The sequence below is a fragment of the Mastacembelus armatus genome, chromosome 7 (assembly GCF_900324485.2).
Source record: "Mastacembelus armatus chromosome 7, fMasArm1.2, whole genome shotgun sequence".
Classification (NCBI taxonomy): Eukaryota; Metazoa; Chordata; class Actinopteri; order Synbranchiformes; family Mastacembelidae; genus Mastacembelus; species Mastacembelus armatus.
In genome coordinates this window covers 24,925,291-24,945,789 of record NC_046639.1, presented here as the reverse complement: position 1 = coordinate 24,945,789, position 20,499 = coordinate 24,925,291, and the positions used below count along the sequence as shown (strand labels likewise).

Below are 20,499 nucleotides of genomic sequence, written 5' to 3'. Positions count from 1 at the left end.
AGGATGGACTAATTTACAATGATAATAAATACGTAATAATAAATGCTACAACACAGTGTAACAGTTGTAAAGAGCAGAGTCATAACATTGAGCTTAGTGGTCATACCAGGCTAAGTAACAGTAGCAGGGAGTGTAATAAACTGAGCCACGGTGCGTTTTATTGCTAATTAATTCCATCTTTCCACAGTCTCGTATTAACAAAGTTGATTGAAGCCAGGTTTCAGAAAGGTCCAGGTTTTATCAAAGATACAGCACAGGGTAAGGAATCAATACAGTTTAGGTAGTTTCTCACAGGTTAAATGATACAAACGAGGGTCCTGATATCCTGGTCCTGATATCCTGGTCCTGGTGTTTGGCTCTGCTGAATACAAAGTGGCCTGGATGTCTGCACAGCACTTGTGTATTTGTCTTGGCAGAGTTGACCTGAGTGACTCTGACAGTCTAATCAGCTGCACCATTCCTCCGGAGATAACACACACACACAAACAATGCTAGCAACCAAGACCAACACTCCTAAAACTGCAGACGTTGAGAGAAGTGCACAAATACACACCCAGGTCACATGCACACTCAGTTAACTAATGTTAACTTCTGTAAACAGCAAGAAGGTGCTAGAAGAATAAGGAGCTAATGCAAAAGAGAGAGAGAGAGAGACGGAAGAAAGAGAAGAAGCTGACGGTAAAGAGAAGCTTAAATGTGATGAGGAAGATGGAAGAAGTAAAAGAAAATGTTGGCTGGGTGAAGAAACATTTACACATCTAAGAAAAGTATTTTTACTGCTCACTTTGTCTGATGTAAAGAGTAGTGGCTCTCTTATTTTGGAACAAAAAAAATACATCTGGTACAACTTTTAACTGAATGAATAAATAATCACACAGTGAATAAAGTTTAGTGAAAATGACAAATGAAATCTTCAGAAATTGTTTTCATGCACTGGGCTGGAGGGAATAAAGTCTCTCTTTTTTTTTTGCAAGGAACGACAAAATTTCAAGTACCTTAAAATATCAGTCATCATTTCAAATCAAATGAAGTATGAGAGCGTGTGTGCTGGTGGGCTGTGCACGATCACTTTGACACATGTAGAGTTCAGTCAAGCCTCTTTTCAGAAAGCTGCATATGGATCAGATCAAAACGTAACATCTCTCCTCATTTCCTGAGACACACTGAATATGTCGTTGTATATACTGTAGGATTTTTTGCTGGGTTTCTGACATCTGTTGTGTCCAGGTTGCACAAGTGAGGATGTGCATGTGCACGAGTGTGTGTACTGTGCTGTGTTTCTTACAGTGTTATTATCCTGCTGACTTCAATGTCATAATCTCCCCTGTGATCTCCATTCAGTCAAAGACTCACCCTCTCACTAACAATGCTCCATTGTCTATTAGAGGAACAGAAGCTCACACACACACACACACACACACACACACACACACACACACACACACACACACACACACACACACACACACACACAGAGTTCACTGTAAGGACATTTAAATCAGTAACAGGCTTGAATCAAACACAAGTTCTTCCTGTGTCGCCTTCCGTTCCCTTTTTATCCTGGAAAGTCGTCTACGTTTGGGCCCACGTTGATCACACCCAGGCGGCTCTGGCAGTGACAGCCTGGTGCTCTGATGTTGTTGCACTGGGAGTAGAAAGGCTTTTTGTCCACAGTGACTCTGATTTGACCCGACGAATCACGACCGATGTGGTCGGCGTTTGTCAGGTGGATTTGACTAACTGATGAATGACGAAGACCATTCTGCTGCTTTAATTGCTTCTTCACTGCTGGAGCCAGAATTCGATTGTAGTTTAAAAATAGTGGTCCAGAAAATCTTCTCTCTTCACTGGCACTTTTTTGTAACTTGAATATGCTGCCACCTGTTTATTGTTTCTGCTGCTGAAAACATAAACCGTATCACTTCCTGTGTAGCAGATTTTTTTTTTTTTTTTTTTTGTAGACAAAATCACACCTGACTCCATGGTTTTCTCACAGCAAATGAAAAATAAATAAAGAAGAAGAAGAAAGTCTTAGCTGGGTCACTATTAAACCATATCAGTTGGTAATATATTTACGAGGACCTGCCATGAATTATGACTTTAAATATTCATTTGGGCAGTAACTGCCCAGTATCTGTTGAGTGAGTATTATGACCTCAGGGGTCTTAAACCATCAGAGGTCTTTTTTTGGGTTGATAAAATCTGGATGTTTAACTGCAGTCTTTATATGATAACGGTAACATGCATGCTGCTTTTCTTTATTGCCCTGCTGGGTCCTCAGTAGAGCTCTCAGCGAGGGTCACTCTGCATTGGGAACCTGGTGGGAAACTTGTTTCAACTCTGGCACTTGAACTGATCCTGCATTTCCTCTGTTCTGAGACGGCGTTGTAGTTCTCAGACACATGCAGAGTTCAGTCAAAGGACAGAGAAATCTGAAGTATCTGAAGTGCAGGCTGAAACTGAAAGCAGGCTTGTTGATTTGTGTGAATAATGGGACAGAGAGGAACAGCCCCTGGATTATTAAGATTAATAGGTCTATGCTGTGTCACCTATGTGGCCAAACCTTTGCAACTTTTCTCTCTGTCTCAAGCAAAATATTGAATTATGGACTTTTTAGCTGTGAGCTGAGGAACTAAAATACTGAGTAATGTACAGTAGAAAGAGCAGATCCCTCGCCTTCTGTTACATATAGAGAATCATTCGTTTGAAGCATGTTATCGTTCACTGTAGATGTACACAGCCAGCACATGATATTTATTTGGGTTTGTGTTATTTGAAGACATCCTGCTCTAACTAAAGAATATAACACTGTGCCTCTCCTCCCCAGCATGTGTTCACAATGGACCCTACGAATGTGGAAAACGGACGAGGAAAAGTTCCTCACGACCCCAGCCTCCCCTTCGCCAGCACCTTCAGCGGTATGTCCCATTTTCTATTCTTAGCATCGTCCTTTTGTAGCTTACCACATTAAACTATTTGAAATGTCAAACACACTCTGAGTTTTCACCTTTCACCTGTCTGCAGTGATCTCTGCTGTGTTTTCAAATGATAAACCCCAAGAACAGCAACTGGACTCATATCCCCACGTTCTCTGGAGCTGTGCTTTCTGGGTTTAATAGTTCTGGGTGTTTCTCTGACCGTGTCATTAGGTATTAAGTTTATCAAAGAACACCAGTTTTTTTTTCCTCTCTCTGCACCTCGGTAATTTTAAGATCAAAATTTATCCCACACTGTGTTTTATTTGCCAGGAAACCGTTATATTAGAGCCAAATACTCAGTAGTAGTTAAGGCCTCAGCAAAGATTCACAGTTACAGAACAAGAAACACAAACCCTGGAGCAAAGCAGTTAGGCCTGCAGAAGAAAGATGGACAGAAATGAAGAAATGCAGACAAACAGAAAGGAAGTTGGACATAACGTTGTAAACTGTGCACTCTTTGGAGTTAATGGTTCAAAGCTTGTTCGCTGTCGTTACTGCTGCATCATGAAGGTGGAAGACATGGGCTGAGCAGATCTGTTGGTCAGCGGCGTTGTTTAACTTGTGTGAACTTGTGTGACTGCTACATTCAGGGTTAGCATTTTATGGATTCTCTTACTTTCTCACAGTCACAGATGTACAAATGGAGCTGGATCCACAAAGAGAATAAAGAGAAAAAGTTTCCACGAAACAGTAAAACTTAATGAAAGTCCCAGTCATCAGCTGTCAACATGTTTTTTTTCTTTATCTTCTGTCAGAATCTTTTCCCAAAACACACAAAACCCTGTCGCTGCTCATTTCTATGTCTGTGTGCTTGTGTGAAAATGTTAGACTATACGTTGAGCTGACTGTATGTATGTCTGTCAGGGAGACAGGGATGTGTTGTGTTTCTAATATCGTGATTATAGCCAATACACCCATGGGATCATGGAAACAGTTTGTGGCCAGATTCAGTTTCTACAAAAGCAAAAAAACATAAGTTGTGTTTTTGAAAACAAACAAAAAAATGTTATTGTGGGAAAACTCCCTCTATAATTCTGTGTTATCTGACCGCTTTTTGTAGTGATTTATATCTTTAGCTGTTTCCAAAGCAGCTGCTGTTGTCTGGTCTAATTACAGACAACTCAGGCTGCTAAAGGTGTCTCCAAACACCTCTAGAAAGACTTGGGGTCTTATTTCTGCTAGTTTGAAAATCCATTTCCTGAGTTGTTGAAACCGAAAGTGAGTCGACTGCCAGTGGTCTCAGTGGAGAGTGTCCTGTAACTCTAAGGTTTAGATAACTCTCCCTGTTTATTTGATCTGAACTGTGACATTGTTCTCGTTTACCTCTGGTTTCCTCATTGTTCTTCAGTGCTCTAATGATTATTCCTACGACTCATCGGCGCTCTCTTCCTGCCTCTCTCTCTACAGGTGGGGAGTTGTACTCAGGACTGACGGCAGATTTCCTGGGAAGAGATTCTGTGATCCTCAGGAGCATGGGAGGTCGCTCCACTATGAGGACGGAGACGGACGAGAAGCTGCTTCATGGTAATGCTCTTCTATCACCGTTTGAATCAGCCTGTCATGTTCGCAAGTGTGATCACTCTCTGCCTGTATGAAGCTGTGACAGTGTGTGTCAGAGTTTACAGGAATTCTGCTGAACTGATTTTTGGCACAACACAGATATAAATATTTTTAGGGTTAGAGGAAATGATTGTTTATTCTCATCAGTGCACGTACTGCTATCATATTGTTCCAGGGACAGAAAGGTCCTTAGGTAACTGCTGACATGTCACCTCATGCACCTTCAAGTCTCGTGGCACTGGAGGAATATCAAACTAAATGTTGAGGCCATTTATCTCTGACCTGGTGTCACTTGGGTTGTACCTCATTTTTCATTTTCTCTGGCAGACCCCAAGTTCATAGCTGCCCACCTCATCCCGGACAACGACGACAGAGACAACGATAAAGTGTATTTCTTCTTCACTGAGAAGGCCACAGAGGCAGGGGGAAGGGAAGGGGCCATACACACACGTGTTGGACGAGTGTGTGCGGTGAGAAACTTTCTGAACTGTTCGTGTATAGACATTTATTTTGTGTTCTTTTTTTAATAAGGCTGCATCAGGCAACTTAACAAAGCTGCACTGCAGTGATTTGTGTAACTGGCATCGAGCCGTGCAGTTGTTGCTGAGGTTGTTTCAGGAATGAGACGTTTGCAGAAGCATTTCACTTGAAGAAGAGGTTCTCAAGCTATGGTCTGGGACATTTTTGGGGTCCTCTGGGGGGTTTCTTGTTTTCTGGAGGATTTGTTACGGGTCTCAAACATCAAGTCTGTGCCAAATCTTATATTGTGATGTATAGAGTCCAAATTTCACTGAAGTCCGCCAGAAGAAGGTTACACAGTACCACAAACACAGGGGTTCCTGTTCTACACTATCACATACAAATATCTGCTGGATTATCTTTCTACGACAGGAGATAATAGTTTATTGTGACAGTTCCGACCCACACAAATATCTTTTCAGGCAATTATTTTTTTACATTTCCCCAACGGGACTGTGAAGGCATCATGGTATTTAGAATGACATGAACCCTTTCTCTTTCACAAATGCACAGCTGTCATATTTCCCAACCATGATCCCAGTCCACTCAGCACGCTCTCTTACATTCTTTATGCACTGATGTGTTTTCTAAAACCATATGTGAGCTGTGAGCACCATGTGCAACTGTAGGTATGCATACAGAAATGCAAGCAAATACACACTCGCCCACAGCTGCAGGATTTTCCTCAGAGATTGTTCGACTCTGCCAGGAAAGTTTGCACAAACCTATCAGATAAAATCCATGCCGAAACTTTCTCGTCTCCCTATCTGCTCCCCTTCTTTCTCTCCATCTGTCTCCCTGCATCCATGTGTTATAGTATTTCCTCCTTAGCTCTTTTTCTCCCGGAGGCAAATGTGAATAGTTGTCACTTCCCCTGTGGCTCTTCTTGCCAAGAAGCCAATTATTATCGCTGATCCTCATTACACACACACACACACAGACACCCACACATGTATATGCCTCAGGTTTAATATTGTCACTGCTCATTTACTGTGTGCAAAAAGACAAAAGATGGTATTTTTGCCACTGTTACACAATTGATACAGTTTAATATACTATGTCTAATAAATGCAAAAGCAGGTTCACACATATTTGATTTCATTTGCCTTAAAAGTGGCTTTAGTTTTACTCTGTGTGTGTGTGTGTGTGTGTGTGTGTGTGTGTGTGTGTTTGTGTGTGTGTGTGGACAGACACATTTATGGCTGACACATTTATTCCTTCGCACAGGATTCAGATCAAATTGTGACTGAATATTAGGATTAAAATTGAAGATTTACATATAAATTAGTTGGACTGTATAGGAATTACAGACCAAATGAAATAGTAAAATTAGTAAAGAAAAGCTCAACTTAAAAAAAAAAAAAAAAAGTCCTCACATGAAATGTTTAGTTTATATCTGGTTCTCAGCCAAGTCTATAATGCTGCCAACGTTGATTCTTGCTTGTTTTCCCTTCACTTGGACCTTCAGTGTTTAGCTGGAAAAACTCCTTGATTGCCTTCACTATATGTTAACAATTGATGTCATGGCTCATTGTTTCTACAAGTGCAGAACTTTGTATTATAAAGGGGCCAAGGTCTTATGGTTTGACTCAATGTGAATGTTAACACCTTATTTTCACATAAAACATCAGCAACTGTTTAGTATTCCTAGTCGTAGTAGTTTTCCTAAAAGTGTGCAGCCAACTACAGAACCAAAGCGATGAAAACTATAGAAATGCTCATTTGGAAACGAACGTGCAGCTGGAGTTTCATAATTTCAGACATTTTTCTTTTTCTTTTCGTCCAGAATGATGTCGGAGGCCAGAGAGTGCTGGTGAACAAGTGGAGTACATTCATCAAAGCTAGACTGGTCTGCTCTGTGCCAGGGCCTCATGGCATAGACACACACTTCAACCAACTGGGTGAGACACACACACACACCGACGTTTTTGCACAGGCACTCGTGCAGTGACGTGCACCGAGATTCACAAACTGGCATTGTCTCATTCTGTGACACAGAGGATGTTTTTCTGCTGAGGACCAAGGATGAGAGAAACCCAGATGTGTATGCAATCTTCAGCACTATCAGGTAAACACACATGAAGCTTCATACGTGTTTATCCACTGCAGACTCCACCACACCTGGAAGTATTTGCTGCGTGTTTGTTCAGTTGTTCAGTTGTGGCAATGCTTGTCTCAGTGCTTTAGGATCTTGTAGTCCCCGATTGAGCTTCAAGTGCTGCTCTGAAGGCTTCTACCACCAAAGATGTTTGTTTTTTGCTGCTCTTCAGTTTAACTTCTCATCTTGCTGTACTGATCTGAAGGTCAGACTTTAGACTGGTAGTGTAGATTTATGACTTCTTCTAAGACCTTTTTCTAATGACATTGTTAGGATTCAAAACTATAATATATGTAATAAAGACAACAATAAATCACCTACTTTCTGTGTCACTGCTTTTTTTCCTAGGGTTCTGTTTCCTGCAAGTAAAACTGAACGTGCTGACATTTCTTGTGAAATATTTTAATTGAAATCATAAAGTTATTTATGTTCAGCTGTAACACTGTATATCTTCCCTCTGTTTCTGTCCACAGTAATGTCTTCCAGGGTTTTGCTGTGTGTGTTTACCGTATGGCTGATATTAGAGAAGCTTTCAATGGACCTTTCGCTCATAAAGAAGGCTCTGACTTTCAGTGGGGGGCCTACGAAGGGAGGGTCCCTTATCCCAGGCCAGGCGTGGTGAGTGATTATAAAAGCGAGGCATGCTTGAGCACTGATTTAAAGGGATGAAGTTCCCATTTTTTTGTGTAGGAACTGCAGAAGCTATAGCAGATGTTTGAACGCCGCTATGGGGGATTTTTTTAGCTCCTTCTTCAGAGCCACTAACTGGTACATCGACGTCCGGGCTGCTCACATGACAGAGAAAATTCAGACAGATCAAAGTAAAACATGTAAAATTTCCCAGGCATTGTTGCTGAATATCGTGCAGGAGTGATGTCACAACAGCAACCATCAGCTGGCGATACTTCAACGCTCCTACTGGCGGCGTGAAGAGACGAGTGTGTGCGAGGGCTCCCGGCTGAACGTAATGCCGCAGTTATATAAGGTTTCCACATTAGCAAAGTAAACCACAGTATGTGGGGACTGTACACAGCACAGACCTGTCTTCTGGTTTACATCCTGACTCTCAGTAGAGCTCTGTCATGTTCTCTCAACCACGTCACTGTTATTCAGATTTGTCACACACACAAACACATGTGTAGGCAAACGTGCACACGTGCAAACACATCAGCCACCTAATTCCACCTCATTGGCAGAGGGATGGGAAGCGTCTGAGGGCACGAGGAACAGACACCTCTGTGGTTTAACTCTGCTGACTACCTGATTAAAGGAATGTCTTGGCTTGAAACTGAAAGAGGAAATGGAGGACGAGGGGAAAACACGAAGACTGATCACAGAACACTTATTAACACTTATTAACACTTTTATTCTCATTTATTCAATAAAGTGTTGTAACCTTTAGCATTGACATACTTTACATTTTGCAGTGCTCTTTTAGCCAGTTAAAGCAACTTATACAATCCTCAGATGGAAGTGTCAACAATTTAAATAAACATGTGCTTCATCAACCATATTTGGTTGTTTTTATCTTAGTGTAGATAAGTTAACCCACAATCCTAGAGGCTGATATAGACATGGGGAAAGTAATTTTCCAGGATTTTAACCTCAGCTGATCTCCTCCTCCTCCTCCTCCTCCTACGGGACTGTTTTTTTATATGTAGTACAGGAGTCCTTAACACATGTACACACATAACACAATCACATCTTCAGTAATAATGGAATTAAATAGGTGTCTGCCAAATGTGCTCACTCCTTCTCCCTGCCAGTAATTCTCACTCGACTCTCATTTGGAGAAAGAAAGTTGTCAACCCGTTGCAGCAGAGTTTGGATGAGTTGAGAATAGACTTGGGAGCTTTTCCACTTTTGGCTCTGTGTGTATCTGAGAGCAGATGAGGAGTGGTTATTGAGCAGCTTAAAACCGACTGGAATATTAAGGATGTGCACTGGGAACTGCAGAAGTATTAGTGTAAAAGTTGAGGAAAAGTTTAGTCCCTTACGTTTCAAAATGAAAATGCAAAATGCTGAGGCCTGTTGTTTATATATACAAAAATAACAGTGATTTGATTTTGAAACTGTATTTTTTTTTAAAGTAACAGAAAAATCAGGATTCCCACCGTACTTTTTACAAAGAGTTTGAATTCAGCGGGTGGGAGAATTGAGTTTGGGTTTGCTTACACACCTTCTGCAATAAATTACATCTGATGCCATTTGGTAAACCATACATAGTGTATTACTGTAAATCAGTAGTCTAAGTTATGTTTCAGTGTAAGCTCCCTGCACAGCTCAGGCCTTCACTCTGAGACTGAATCCATTACAGGGGCTATTGTCTGTGTCGGTTACTGTTGTGATAACATTTCTACCATATGGAAATACAGTCTGGGAAAGTCATGTCAAGCAATAAGATTTATAAAAATACCAAGTGATCAAATTACCAACTGCTTGTAAACCTTTTCTGCATAAGAGAATCAATCTCAATTAAATTCACTTCCCATTTCACAGCCTTAATTTATGGCGTTTGGCAAAGCTGTTGGTCTCGTGACGTTGACATATGCTTTCGTTTTAGTCAAGCACTGCATCAGGGTCTGTCATCCAAAACTCTTCCTTAATGTGGTTGTCAGTTTAGTTGTTTAGTTATTTAAAAGCAAAGAGGGTTAATAATAAGCTGAGTATTAAAAGCCAAAAGTCTTGCCCAGGTCTGGGATCAGTCTTAATCTGATCTTCCCTGGCCCCAGTCCTCCTGCCCCTCAAGCAACTTTTTTTATTGTTGTCCTTTGAGTGTCCAATGGACAATTAATCCTAGATTAGAGTCGTGTGAATCCAGATGCTAAATTAGATAAAGTGATATATTCTCCTTTAACTGTGACAGGGAGAGTGTCCCAGAAAACCAAAAATATAGAGTTGATTTTCTGAAGAGGTTAAATCTGCTTTTAATTGAGGACAAGACAAACAAGCCGCTGCTCGTGATTGTTTTGGCAACGGTTACCTCTGAATACCCATAGCTTCGTTAAACGTGTGTGTAAAACAGTTGCAGTGCAGAAAAAAACTAGGTATGTGTGACGGAGATTTTGGCCCGTTCACGTAGAACCCCTGATCTAAATCACGAGCAAACTGGGGTCACATGGTTCGTGCGAATGGCTTCATTTCTGCTGTTTCCAAACATCCCATTAGAACAGTGGTCAGAAAGTTTTCAGGCACCATAAAACTGTTAATGAGGGTTCTTTGAAAATATGTTTGGACCATAATGAGGCCATAGTGGTGTAACACAGGAATGTAGAAAACATCCAGGATGTTGCCTAAAACGTATCCTTCTTTGTTTGATTCTTTTCTAATGTTCTGTTAGCCAGCTGAGGATTTCATCAAGTTAAATTAAAATTATATTCAAAGTTTTATCTTCCACCCTTATCCCTTTTTTCTCTCCCCTTCCCTCCACATCTTTCCATTTCTCCAGTGCCCCAGTAAAATCACCAACCAGCCTGGCAGAGAGTTTGCCAGCACTAAAGATTTCCCCGATTCTGTGCTGCACTTCGCCCGCAGCCACCCGCTGATGTGGCGGCCGGTGTATCCCGCTCTGCGCCAACCTGTGCTCGTCAAGGCCAACATTCCTTACAAGCTGAAACAGATCGTGGTGGACCGTGTCGAGGCAGAGGACGGGCAGTATGATGTCATGTTCATCGGCACTGGTTAGTCCGTGTGTGAATTGTGTTGATAATCTTAAAAGTGACACTTTATACAGCCCTGTGCAAAAACTGGATTACACCGGATCACACAATAAACTGTCTCTGCTTGTCTCTCAGACATTGGCACAGTACTGAAAGTCATTGCCCTGCACAGTGGAAACAGTCTAGAGACAGAGGAAGTCACACTAGAGGAGCTACAAGTTTTTAAAGTAAGTCGTACGCCATCGAATGATCCTAATAATCGTGTGTCTCCAGTGCTTTTATTACCCAGCAGACCTTGTTGAAGAAGCCGCCATTCTTCGTTGTAGGTAGTCTCTTAGACCGTCTTTGTGGTCTAGAGATCAAACCTTTTTACACACAGTGAAGGTCAAACCTTTTCATTCTGAAAACATTGCAGGTGCCAACTCCAGTTACATCAATGGACATATCTGTGAAAAGGGTGAGTTGATGTGATTGTAATAATTCATTTAAATGCCCTCCAGCTTTTTATCGCCACAATCTCAACGTTCCTCTTTTCCCTCTCATCACTTTAAACAGCAAGCCCTGTACGTGGGCTCCCCAGCAGGCATGGCGCAGGTGAAGCTGCACCGCTGTGAGACCTATGGGAAGGCTTGTGCTGAATGCTGCCTGGCCAGAGACCCTTACTGCGCCTGGGATGGATCATCCTGTGCACGATACATCCCCAACAGCAAACGCCGCTACCGCAGGCAGAACATCAGGCAGGGAAACCCTGTGCTGCAGTGTGTGGATCAGAATCTGAGTGGTAAGGACCATATACTTACTCGGACCGCCAGTCTTCTTTTGTGCCTTTTTTTCTGTTCATTGTGCAGGACTACTCTATGTCTCATGACCTCCTCTAATTACTAATGGTCTTTTGGCAACCTCATGGTGATGACAAGACTCCAGGAAGTCACGGAACTCAAGCCAAAACAATAGTCTCAGTCTTCTGTTCAAACCACCACTTTGTTTTTATACTTTCATGTGTGGCTTTAACAAGCAAAACATAAAATATTCATTAATGAGGTTTAGAGGTAGAGCTTTAGTTACTTTTGGACCATGCTAACAGTTTCCCTCTGTTTCCTGTCTTTGTGCTAAGCTAATATTTAAAAGACATTTGACTCCTCATGTCCTGTACCTCAATAAGTGGTACTGTTCTTGGAGAACGTATTAATGTCACAGATAGTGCCTATTTAAAAATATACTCCATATACAGTACCTTGAGTAGTTTGAAGGTAATGTTTGAAAATCTTAGTATCTGCCAGCAAAGCTCTTTCTGTAAACAGGCATTGTTTGGTTTGTGCTGTCCTAAACAAATTAGTCGTATACAGGAAGACGACAGTAAGACTCCTGTCTTCTGTATACTGTACGTGGGTCTGTATACACCTGGAGCACAGGGCAAGATGTTATTGGACATCCTGTTTAAAGGAAGTTGCATGTAATTGTTTGTTTGTTTGTTTGTCTGTAGGAGTATAAGAATATTAGACTAGACTACAGTTTATGTGAGTAGTCGGTGAGTTTATCCCAAACTGTGGGAGACACAGGTTGTCCAATATAAAGGACAGAAAAAACACCTCAACTCCTCCACGTATTCGGTGCATGTACTGTAAAATACAAGTATTTCTCAAGTTGTGCCAGGGATGTGTAGAACAGCTGTGTGAGAGAGAGGGAGCGAGTGAAGGACGAGCTGACAGATGAATGTCCACAGATGTCAGCTGTCACATGGAGAGAGAGAAGTGAGTGAAAGAAAATGGGTGAAGATGTCAAGGATTTGAAAAAGTGTGAAAAGAGGTGACTGTTGTGAATGTTCTGAGTGTGAGAGCTGAGCTGATGAAAGATGACACAGAGATACAAAACTACCAAAACCTTTGCCAACAACTCTAAATGATGAAATGAAATAACCTCAAATATTAGACAAGTGAATATGGGTGTGAAAGGACTATGAAGAGAAAGAAAGTGAAGTGAAAATGCTAAAAAAGACACAAGAGAGACAAACTCGTGTAGTTACAGGGACCTTTAACATGTCTGTGTCCAGGGGCCCAATATTTCATGATCCGTCCAAAGTCTTGCAGAGGTGTGTGTTTTCTTTGCCAAGACTGGAATTTCATCTTAAATCCAGATGTTTATTTGTTAGAGAAGACATTTATTCTGAAAGTGACATGATAAGTGAACTCAAAGCTGTCGCCTGGTTTACAAAGAGAGAGCCACACTGTACTAATTCTCTCTGTTTCAACCAGAAGACCTTGATGTGACCGAGGAGAGGGTGGTGTATGGGACTGAGAACAACAGCACCTTCCTGGAGTGTGTTCCTCGATCCCCACAGGCGACTGTTACCTGGCTCATCCAGCACAACGACCACAAGGAAGAAGTAAGACGATCGAAAATTAGCCAAAAGATCTAAACCCAGAGCAAAGCGACCAGATGCCTCCTGTCACCTGCACGGGGGGGGGGGAGGTTTTAGAAGAGAGATGAGGGGTGGAATGAGAGTTTTGACAAACGGTGGCCCGAAACTGTTAAAAGTGAGGTTCGTGTGGGAATTTGGCACGTGGCTGACACATTTGACAGCCATCTGACATATGGTTGTAATTAAGCAGTTGTGTTTCAAAGGGAAAAAGCACAGTCGCTCCTGTACTCTTTGCCAAACGGGGAATTTTTTTTTGCCAACCTTGACCACATGCTTCTGAAATCTAACGTGTCGCTCAATGTCTGCCGGCCACTGGGACTTAAACGCAAAGTCCTTTTAAAGCTCTACTTTGGAAATGAGGTTGTCCTGTGAGTCCACACCCACGGCAATTTTTCTTCTGGTCGAGGCCATGTTTCTCTAAGCTGACCTGAGCGTCTTGGTCAGCCATGCAAGTATTAAAGCATTACCACCCCTCTCCATTTCTCTGCAAATAAACATTTGGCTGCCACTCTAGCTGTGACGAGGCTGCCATGTTTGTGTTGGCACCGAAGGAGAGTTAGAGAAGCTGAGGGATGGAATAAGTGAGAAGGGGAGAGAGAAGAGAGGGGGTGAGGAGCAGAGAGAGAGAGAGAAAGAAAGAAAGAATAAAGAGTGAGAGAAAACAGAAGGTGAAGAGAGAGTAAAACATAATTAAAGACTAAGACTGGATTTCATGGTTCAGTGCAAACAGCCCCCGTCCTCTCTTTCTTTTCTCATGCTATGAAGTGGATTAGCGCTTTGCACAACATTTTTTGTTTTTATAGTTTGTTTGCATCACCCAGATGAATGGGCTGAAAAGAACACACTGACCACACACATTTCAGAGGGTTTTCTACAAACACACACTTGTGTTAGTTTATGTTAATTAGAAAGCAGACGTTTCTACAGAACAGGCTGCTCATAAACATCTTACAAACAGTGGCTTCAAAAAGGCTTTGGACTGATTACATTTGTTTGAACTTCAGGAATCACAGACTTGGCTCGCAGCTTTGGTTGTGAAGCTTAGCCAACGTAAGATGTCTTATTGCTTCCAGGTGTAAAAAAACAAAAAAATGTGTCCTGTTAAATTCTTTTCGGGTTGCAGTGCAGTCATGATTTGACAGTGCAATTCAAGTTAATGTCAGTGATGATTGAACACACAGTCTGAGTTTTCAGTATGTTGTAAATGTCCACGTCTCCTTTTTCCGTCTCTTTCACTCATCCTCCCTTCCTCAGCATCAGTGCTTTAAAATCTTAATATGTTGTAATGTGAGTCACATAGAGGCATATTTTGCCTTCCTTAGGTGAAGCTGGATGATCGCGTGATGTCTACGGAGCAGGGGCTCCTGTTTCGTCGCCTCTTCCACCAGGATGAAGGTGTGTACGTCTGTCGTTCCGGAGAGCATGGCTTCACACAGATCCTGGCCCGCTTCATCCTCGAAGTCCTCCAGGGGGAGGCCGTGGACGAGCTCATGGCACGGGACAACACTGGCCTGTCTGACCCCTTTAAAGACCGGTCTACAGGAAGCTACAGGGCCTGGATGCCTTGTAGCGCTTACAGCAGGGGTGGCTCGTCAGGTCAAATGGGCCAGTCACGCATGTGGTTCAAGGATATCATGCAGCTGATCGGGCCTTCGAACCTGCCGCACGTGGAGGAGTACTGTGAGAGGATGTGGTGCAACGACAAGCTGAGAAGGAAACACAAGACCATGCTGGAGAAATACCGCCAGGCGCAGGAGAGCGCCAGGAAAGCTCGTAGCAAGAACTCCGGTGAACGCAACCGGATGCCACGGGATCTGAGTGCGAGGAAGGAATAATGGAGAGAAAGAGAGGAGGGGTAAAAAAAAAAAAAAAAAAAAAAACAACAAAAAAAAACAGAATGAAAGACGAAAAGGGGTTAGAAATTACAGTGAGAGACCAGATGAATGAGGCACCATAAACGGTATCAACTATTAGTTTGCCACTTGTATTTGTAGGAATGAGGCGTAGCAGATGAGAAGTGTGTATCTGTTTTTTATAGTGTAGGTGCCAGGAGTCGATTCTGACTGTGGTCCTGAACAGAAGTGTGTGTTTGTCTGGGGAAAGAACCGCTATTGACCTGAGGGGGCTGTTGTGGATGAATTTTTTTTTTTGACATTGATAAGGGGGCAACAAGTGACAACTTTAAAGATGCTTTTTAAAAATTCTGATTAGGAAGGAATCCCCTCCTCTCACAACGCTGCCCTTGAATCCTTTTATTGCTATGCTGTAGAAATCACAGACACTGCTTCCCGTTCTTCGTAAGATATGCCAGTCTGTTTAGAAAACCTACAAAACTTCACGAATAGCAGATTTCTAAAATGTATGCATGCCTGTGGATTGACTTTACTGCTTATGCCGGCTTCTGCAGCCTCATTGACTTTTTAACACAGCTCAGATTTCAAGCTGCACATGTACAAATACATGCGACACCCAAACAAAGGCAGAGAAGAACTTTATATTTGCATCCCTCGCCATCTTTGGACTACAAACCAACAAATTTGCCAGATGCAGCTCTGCCACACTTTCCATTCATTTTTCTCACAATCACTGGATTTATCTCCTTTTCACTTCGTATTTAACGGCCCATGTGTTCAGCTTTTTGTTATACAGTGTCCATGTGTGACTTCAGCTCAAGACATAACTGTCTTTAAGGAGGTTTGTTAGAGTTAGACACTGCCTATACCACACACACTGACACACACTGTTACATACTGTAACCTGAAATCCCACTCACCCATCACACTGAATGCATAAGCTCCATTAAGTGAAACTGGAAGCTACCATGAGACGACTGTTGGTGGTTCAACAGATGAAAGACGCATTGATTTATTTTTACTGCTGTGGCTGGAGCTCTCCATTAAACACCTGTCAGAGACTGCGATTCCTTCTCACCGCAGTTAAAGGGATATCGCAGGTGATTATTATGCTTTTGTATGCTGTAAATTAACACCATCAGCCTGTTCAATAATTTTTCAATTAAATTAGTAACCTCTTCCAAAATAAGAGAAATATAATTCTATCCCCCAGGTTTTTTAACGGCCAATGTGATTAGCATCTATGAAGCGTTTGAAGATTTTCAATTATAATAATCAAAATCTGGACAAGAGCTGCAGATTAATACACTTGGAACCAATGAATATTAAGTAATAATAAGTCATAATTAAATAATTGTCATATATCATTATTTCTGGTGAAATACTGAGCTAAAGATAATTTCTCTGTTTCAGGTTCAGAAAGACAAAGTCTGGTGAAAAAGTCTCCACATCTTTGCCATTAAAGGAAAAATCACCTGACCTCACTGTCATAACCTCAACTCACATGTTAATCAGCTACTGAGCTCCTTTTCTCATAGAACTTAAGCCCAGGGAATAATCGAAGGGTCAAACTTAATGCTTGACTCCTCTTGTCACTCTGCTTTGGTTTAAGTTGACGTTGCTAAAATATAAGTTTTGCAGTGACTCGGCCCAAATAAGAGTTTTCTTCCACAGCTGGAGGAAGATATTAATAAAATTAGTACATAGGGGAAGATGTGAGCGTCAAAGATAAAAGTCAATAAGAGCTGCTTATGAATTGGGAGTGAGATATTTTGGAGCACTAATAACATATAAAAGAATAAGAAAAATAATATGTGTGAACAGAAAACTGTAATAGATAATTGTGTTACTAGTCTAGAAAATACCCCTGGCCCTATTTTGAAGGTCCAGTGTACTTATAGTACACCAAAACAGTCAGAAAAACAGTCAGCAAGTAGCCAACTACAGCAGTAGCCAAAGAAATGAGGACGTCCAGTATGGCTGCCTCAGGGTGAATTACCTCACACCCTGTAATCACAGTGTAAACAGAGGTGGTATAGCTTAAATTATTAAGGAACCAACACTGACAAATGGAACTGGTGACTGACCTCTGAGAGGACAGAGATTAAAATAATAAGGTACTACAAGCATCTTTCGAAGGCCCCACTTCCAATTTATAAGAACCCTAATTTCTATTAAAACAACCCACAATGCATTAATACTTAGTGGTTATTTTCAAAGGTGCCACGTTTCTCCTCATTTTGTACAGCACATTTTATTCTAGCAAAGTTTATTTTCTTAGTGTTAGATTATGAGTCTTGCTATTAGACTTAACTTTATATGGTTGTTGTATCGTTTGTTCCAGATCTTTGCGCCTCTAAGTCCAGAATTACTGTGATTAGAAAATGTTTATACTGTAACTGTTGCAACTATGATTGTCTGTAAAATTGTCTCAAGTTTTATGGCAACTGTCATAATGCAGACACTTTTTTATGGAGTGTCTTTTTGAGGCTTGAAATGCTCCATGACACCAGTAACTTGTGCATGTTCTGCAAATATGGATTTAGCAGATAATCGTCTAACTAAATATCATGAAGATTCATGCATGTGTAGAGACATTTTAAAGCTTCCTGTGCATTTCAGTTGTTCAGTTGTACAACGTGTTTTGTGGATTTGCAGCCAATATATAACATTTCTGACTTATTCTCATGACGTCCTCTCTTTATACAGTAACTATTGTGTTCAGTGCAATTTGTCACTACTTTTACTTTTCTCAAACACTCGTCCTGCCTTAACTTTAGAGCTTTACAGAGTGATTTTTGAAGAACTCTTGGTATGTTTATCATTTGAAAAGGATTCAAACAATCATGGATGATTTTGGATTTTTGGAAAGCTCCTGCCAAACTGCAGCAGGTGGTAATAAATGCCTGCACGTGCTCTGACCCTCCACAGCTACTCTACAGGAAGTGCAGCCACAAGTGGACCAAAATATTTAACCAATTTACACGACTATAGTATCCATGAACCTGTCGGCAGTGCAGCCAGCTCCCTGCAGTAATGTTTCTGAAACAACAACGCTCACTATAGAATTTAGGCTAAAATCTGTTAGACTCCAAAATGAAGATGAACTTGGTGAAATGTCCCTTCATTTTACTGTAAAACTGTATCCTGGCTGTGGGGTCTGTGACAGAAAGAGCCTAATTTAAATGTGTATTTAAGTTTTATTTAAGTGTCTTTCTACCATGCATGTACCTGTATACTATTTAACAACATTAAAAGTTGATTTTCTGACATAAAGGTGACCCCTTATTAGTAAGTCTACCAAATGTTTTGACTGGATGAGACTAATGGCGCCAGTGACATATACAGAGACCAAACAACAGTCCCATGAAACAAGCCGTTTTTATAAACCATGGCTTTTACTCCACTGAAGCCAAGACATGCTCTGTTTAATACAACATCAACAACACGCAGACTGCACACCTGCAACAAGACTGTTTGGCATTTAATGTTGGGGGTGGCTCCGTTTCCCACATCTGCTTTTTATTTATTATTTATTTTCCTCTATGTGCAGTTTTTCCAGGTTTGGACACACCTTCCTATTCAACTGGCAGGGCCAAAATGTTTCTGGCTACAAATTTGATAAATAATGTTTTACTGCTTTTGATGGTAATTTTAATGTTACGACGTTAAATTCAAGGCAGTGGACTGTAGATATAGTTACAGAAAGTCATATCTCAGTGCAGGAGTCATTCTGGTGTTTGTGACGTGTGTATTAACAAGAGGAATGTGTGTGTGTGTCTGTGTGTCTGGCATTGCTCGCAGTGTGGGGACAGCCTTCCTCATGGGGCTCTGTAGATCAACTGACCCACTGCAGGTTTACTGACTGGCCATGCATGTGCTTGGAGAGTAATTGGGGCGTAACGTCTGTTGAAATGAGCAGGAACAACGGCTGTTTGTCGCCTCAGCAAACAGACAATCCCATAAAACCCAAACCTGCAACCAAACCCACTAAACGACTTCACACCCTGACAATTACTGCAACCACAAACACACAAATACAGGATGAATGTATGTGTTGGGCTTGCACTCACCAGTGAGAAGATCTGCATACACAGACCCACACACACTCAGTCCTCTGTAAAACCCCCTGTGAATCCCAACTCTGATGTCAATCTCCACTGTGCAAAAGGAAAGAATTTAATTAGGTCCAATGTTGATATTATCCACAGTTTAGTATGGGTCAGGTCCTGAAAAACCAATTTCAACTATCATTGGCTGCCAACGTATACAAATTAGCCACTGAGGGAACAAAACCCACTTTAAGTCATCTCAACCTCTAAAGGTTTGTATTCTGTTAAATAATTTACGAGTCAAAGTCTGTTTTTCCATCGACGTTTCAGGCAGCTGAAAGAAGCTCAGTTACAGTTCAGTGGAAGTTATTGAAAGTAAACTAAAATAGCTTCATGAAGAGTCTTCATGTTTAAAGAACGATCAGTTTTGAAGCTGCTGCTTCACAGGAAAGACTAAGCAACAACACAGGAAGGAGGCTCCAGCTGCTGGTGGTTTGGATGATTGGGCCCCTCTACTGAATCCTTAATTTCTTCCTTAAATGTTCAGCGGCCGAACACAAAACACAAGCAAATTGAAGAAACGCCAAATGCAGCGTTTAGAGAAAAGGCCACAACATGAGAGAGCAATCAAATCATCAGTGTGGCTGACTGGAGTGAGGTGTTTTGTACTCCACATGAGGATTATAAGGCTGACGGGCACGGAAGGACCTGGCATAGCATTGTAAGAAAACACAAGGTGAGTGCTGGTCTTTATAGAAAGTTCACTGTACTTCCTTGTGTCTTTTCTATAATGCACCACATTGTCGTGTGTTCTTGAGGCCTATACCTCACTGAAGAATCCCATGTCTACTGTCTTCCAGGAACTCATAAATCCTCAGCGAGGACGAGGACAGATAAAGCCGTGACAGCTACTTGGCTTTCCAAAGTGCATGAGGTCCGTAGGAGGCGGCTCTCTGTTGAACCCCCCCAGTCAGGACATGATCCTTGGCTGATGTGTCCTCCAATGGTAAATCTCTGTGGAGTTGTCAGATGCTGAACAGCCTGGCACCACTACACAGCAACGTGTTCTGTACGACATGTATGATAGTGAGGTACATATTCTCTGCTCCGCCTTTATCCATCAGCAGGTTTGTTGTATTTGTTGTGTGTTTTGTTAAACGAAAGATGCGTCCCTTTGGGATGACAGCAGATCCAGATGTTTGAACATCATCAGAAGCAGATGACATTTAAAATTACAGTTGAGAGAAGGAAAAAAAAAAGCATCTCATTTCTCCTCTATTCCCTTTGTTTCCTCTCCCCTCACATCTTTTCCCTGAATGTCTCTTGTGTATTCAGATGCAAGGAAAAGACACAGGTGTGTG

The 20,499-nt window shown here is 41.6% G+C and overlaps 1 protein-coding gene across 2 annotated transcripts in view; it reads left to right on the top strand.

The window, feature by feature from the left end:
* Nucleotides 1–18,362, top strand: part of sema3bl (sema domain, immunoglobulin domain (Ig), short basic domain, secreted, (semaphorin) 3bl) — a 51,185-nt gene extending 32,823 nt beyond the window's left edge. The window contains exons 5-16 of one of the 2 annotated variants that reach the window (XM_026332292.1): nucleotides 2,828–2,918; nucleotides 4,386–4,502; nucleotides 4,866–5,008; nucleotides 6,844–6,958; nucleotides 7,056–7,125; nucleotides 7,629–7,773; nucleotides 10,604–10,835; nucleotides 10,950–11,041; nucleotides 11,230–11,271; nucleotides 11,370–11,595; nucleotides 13,070–13,197; nucleotides 14,556–18,362. In XM_026332292.1, coding sequence (XP_026188077.1) covers nucleotides 2,828–2,918; nucleotides 4,386–4,502; nucleotides 4,866–5,008; nucleotides 6,844–6,958; nucleotides 7,056–7,125; nucleotides 7,629–7,773; nucleotides 10,604–10,835; nucleotides 10,950–11,041; nucleotides 11,230–11,271; nucleotides 11,370–11,595; nucleotides 13,070–13,197; nucleotides 14,556–15,068 — 1,914 coding nt within the window. In that variant the 3' untranslated portion in view covers nucleotides 15,069–18,362. Of the gene's footprint in view, nucleotides 1–2,827; nucleotides 2,919–4,385; nucleotides 4,503–4,865; nucleotides 5,009–6,843; nucleotides 6,959–7,055; nucleotides 7,126–7,628; nucleotides 7,774–10,603; nucleotides 10,836–10,949; nucleotides 11,042–11,229; nucleotides 11,272–11,369; nucleotides 11,596–13,066; nucleotides 13,198–14,555 lie in introns of both variants that reach the window. The other variant, XM_026332291.1, reaches the window with a different exon arrangement.
* Nucleotides 18,363–20,499: the final 2,137 nt, after the last annotated feature.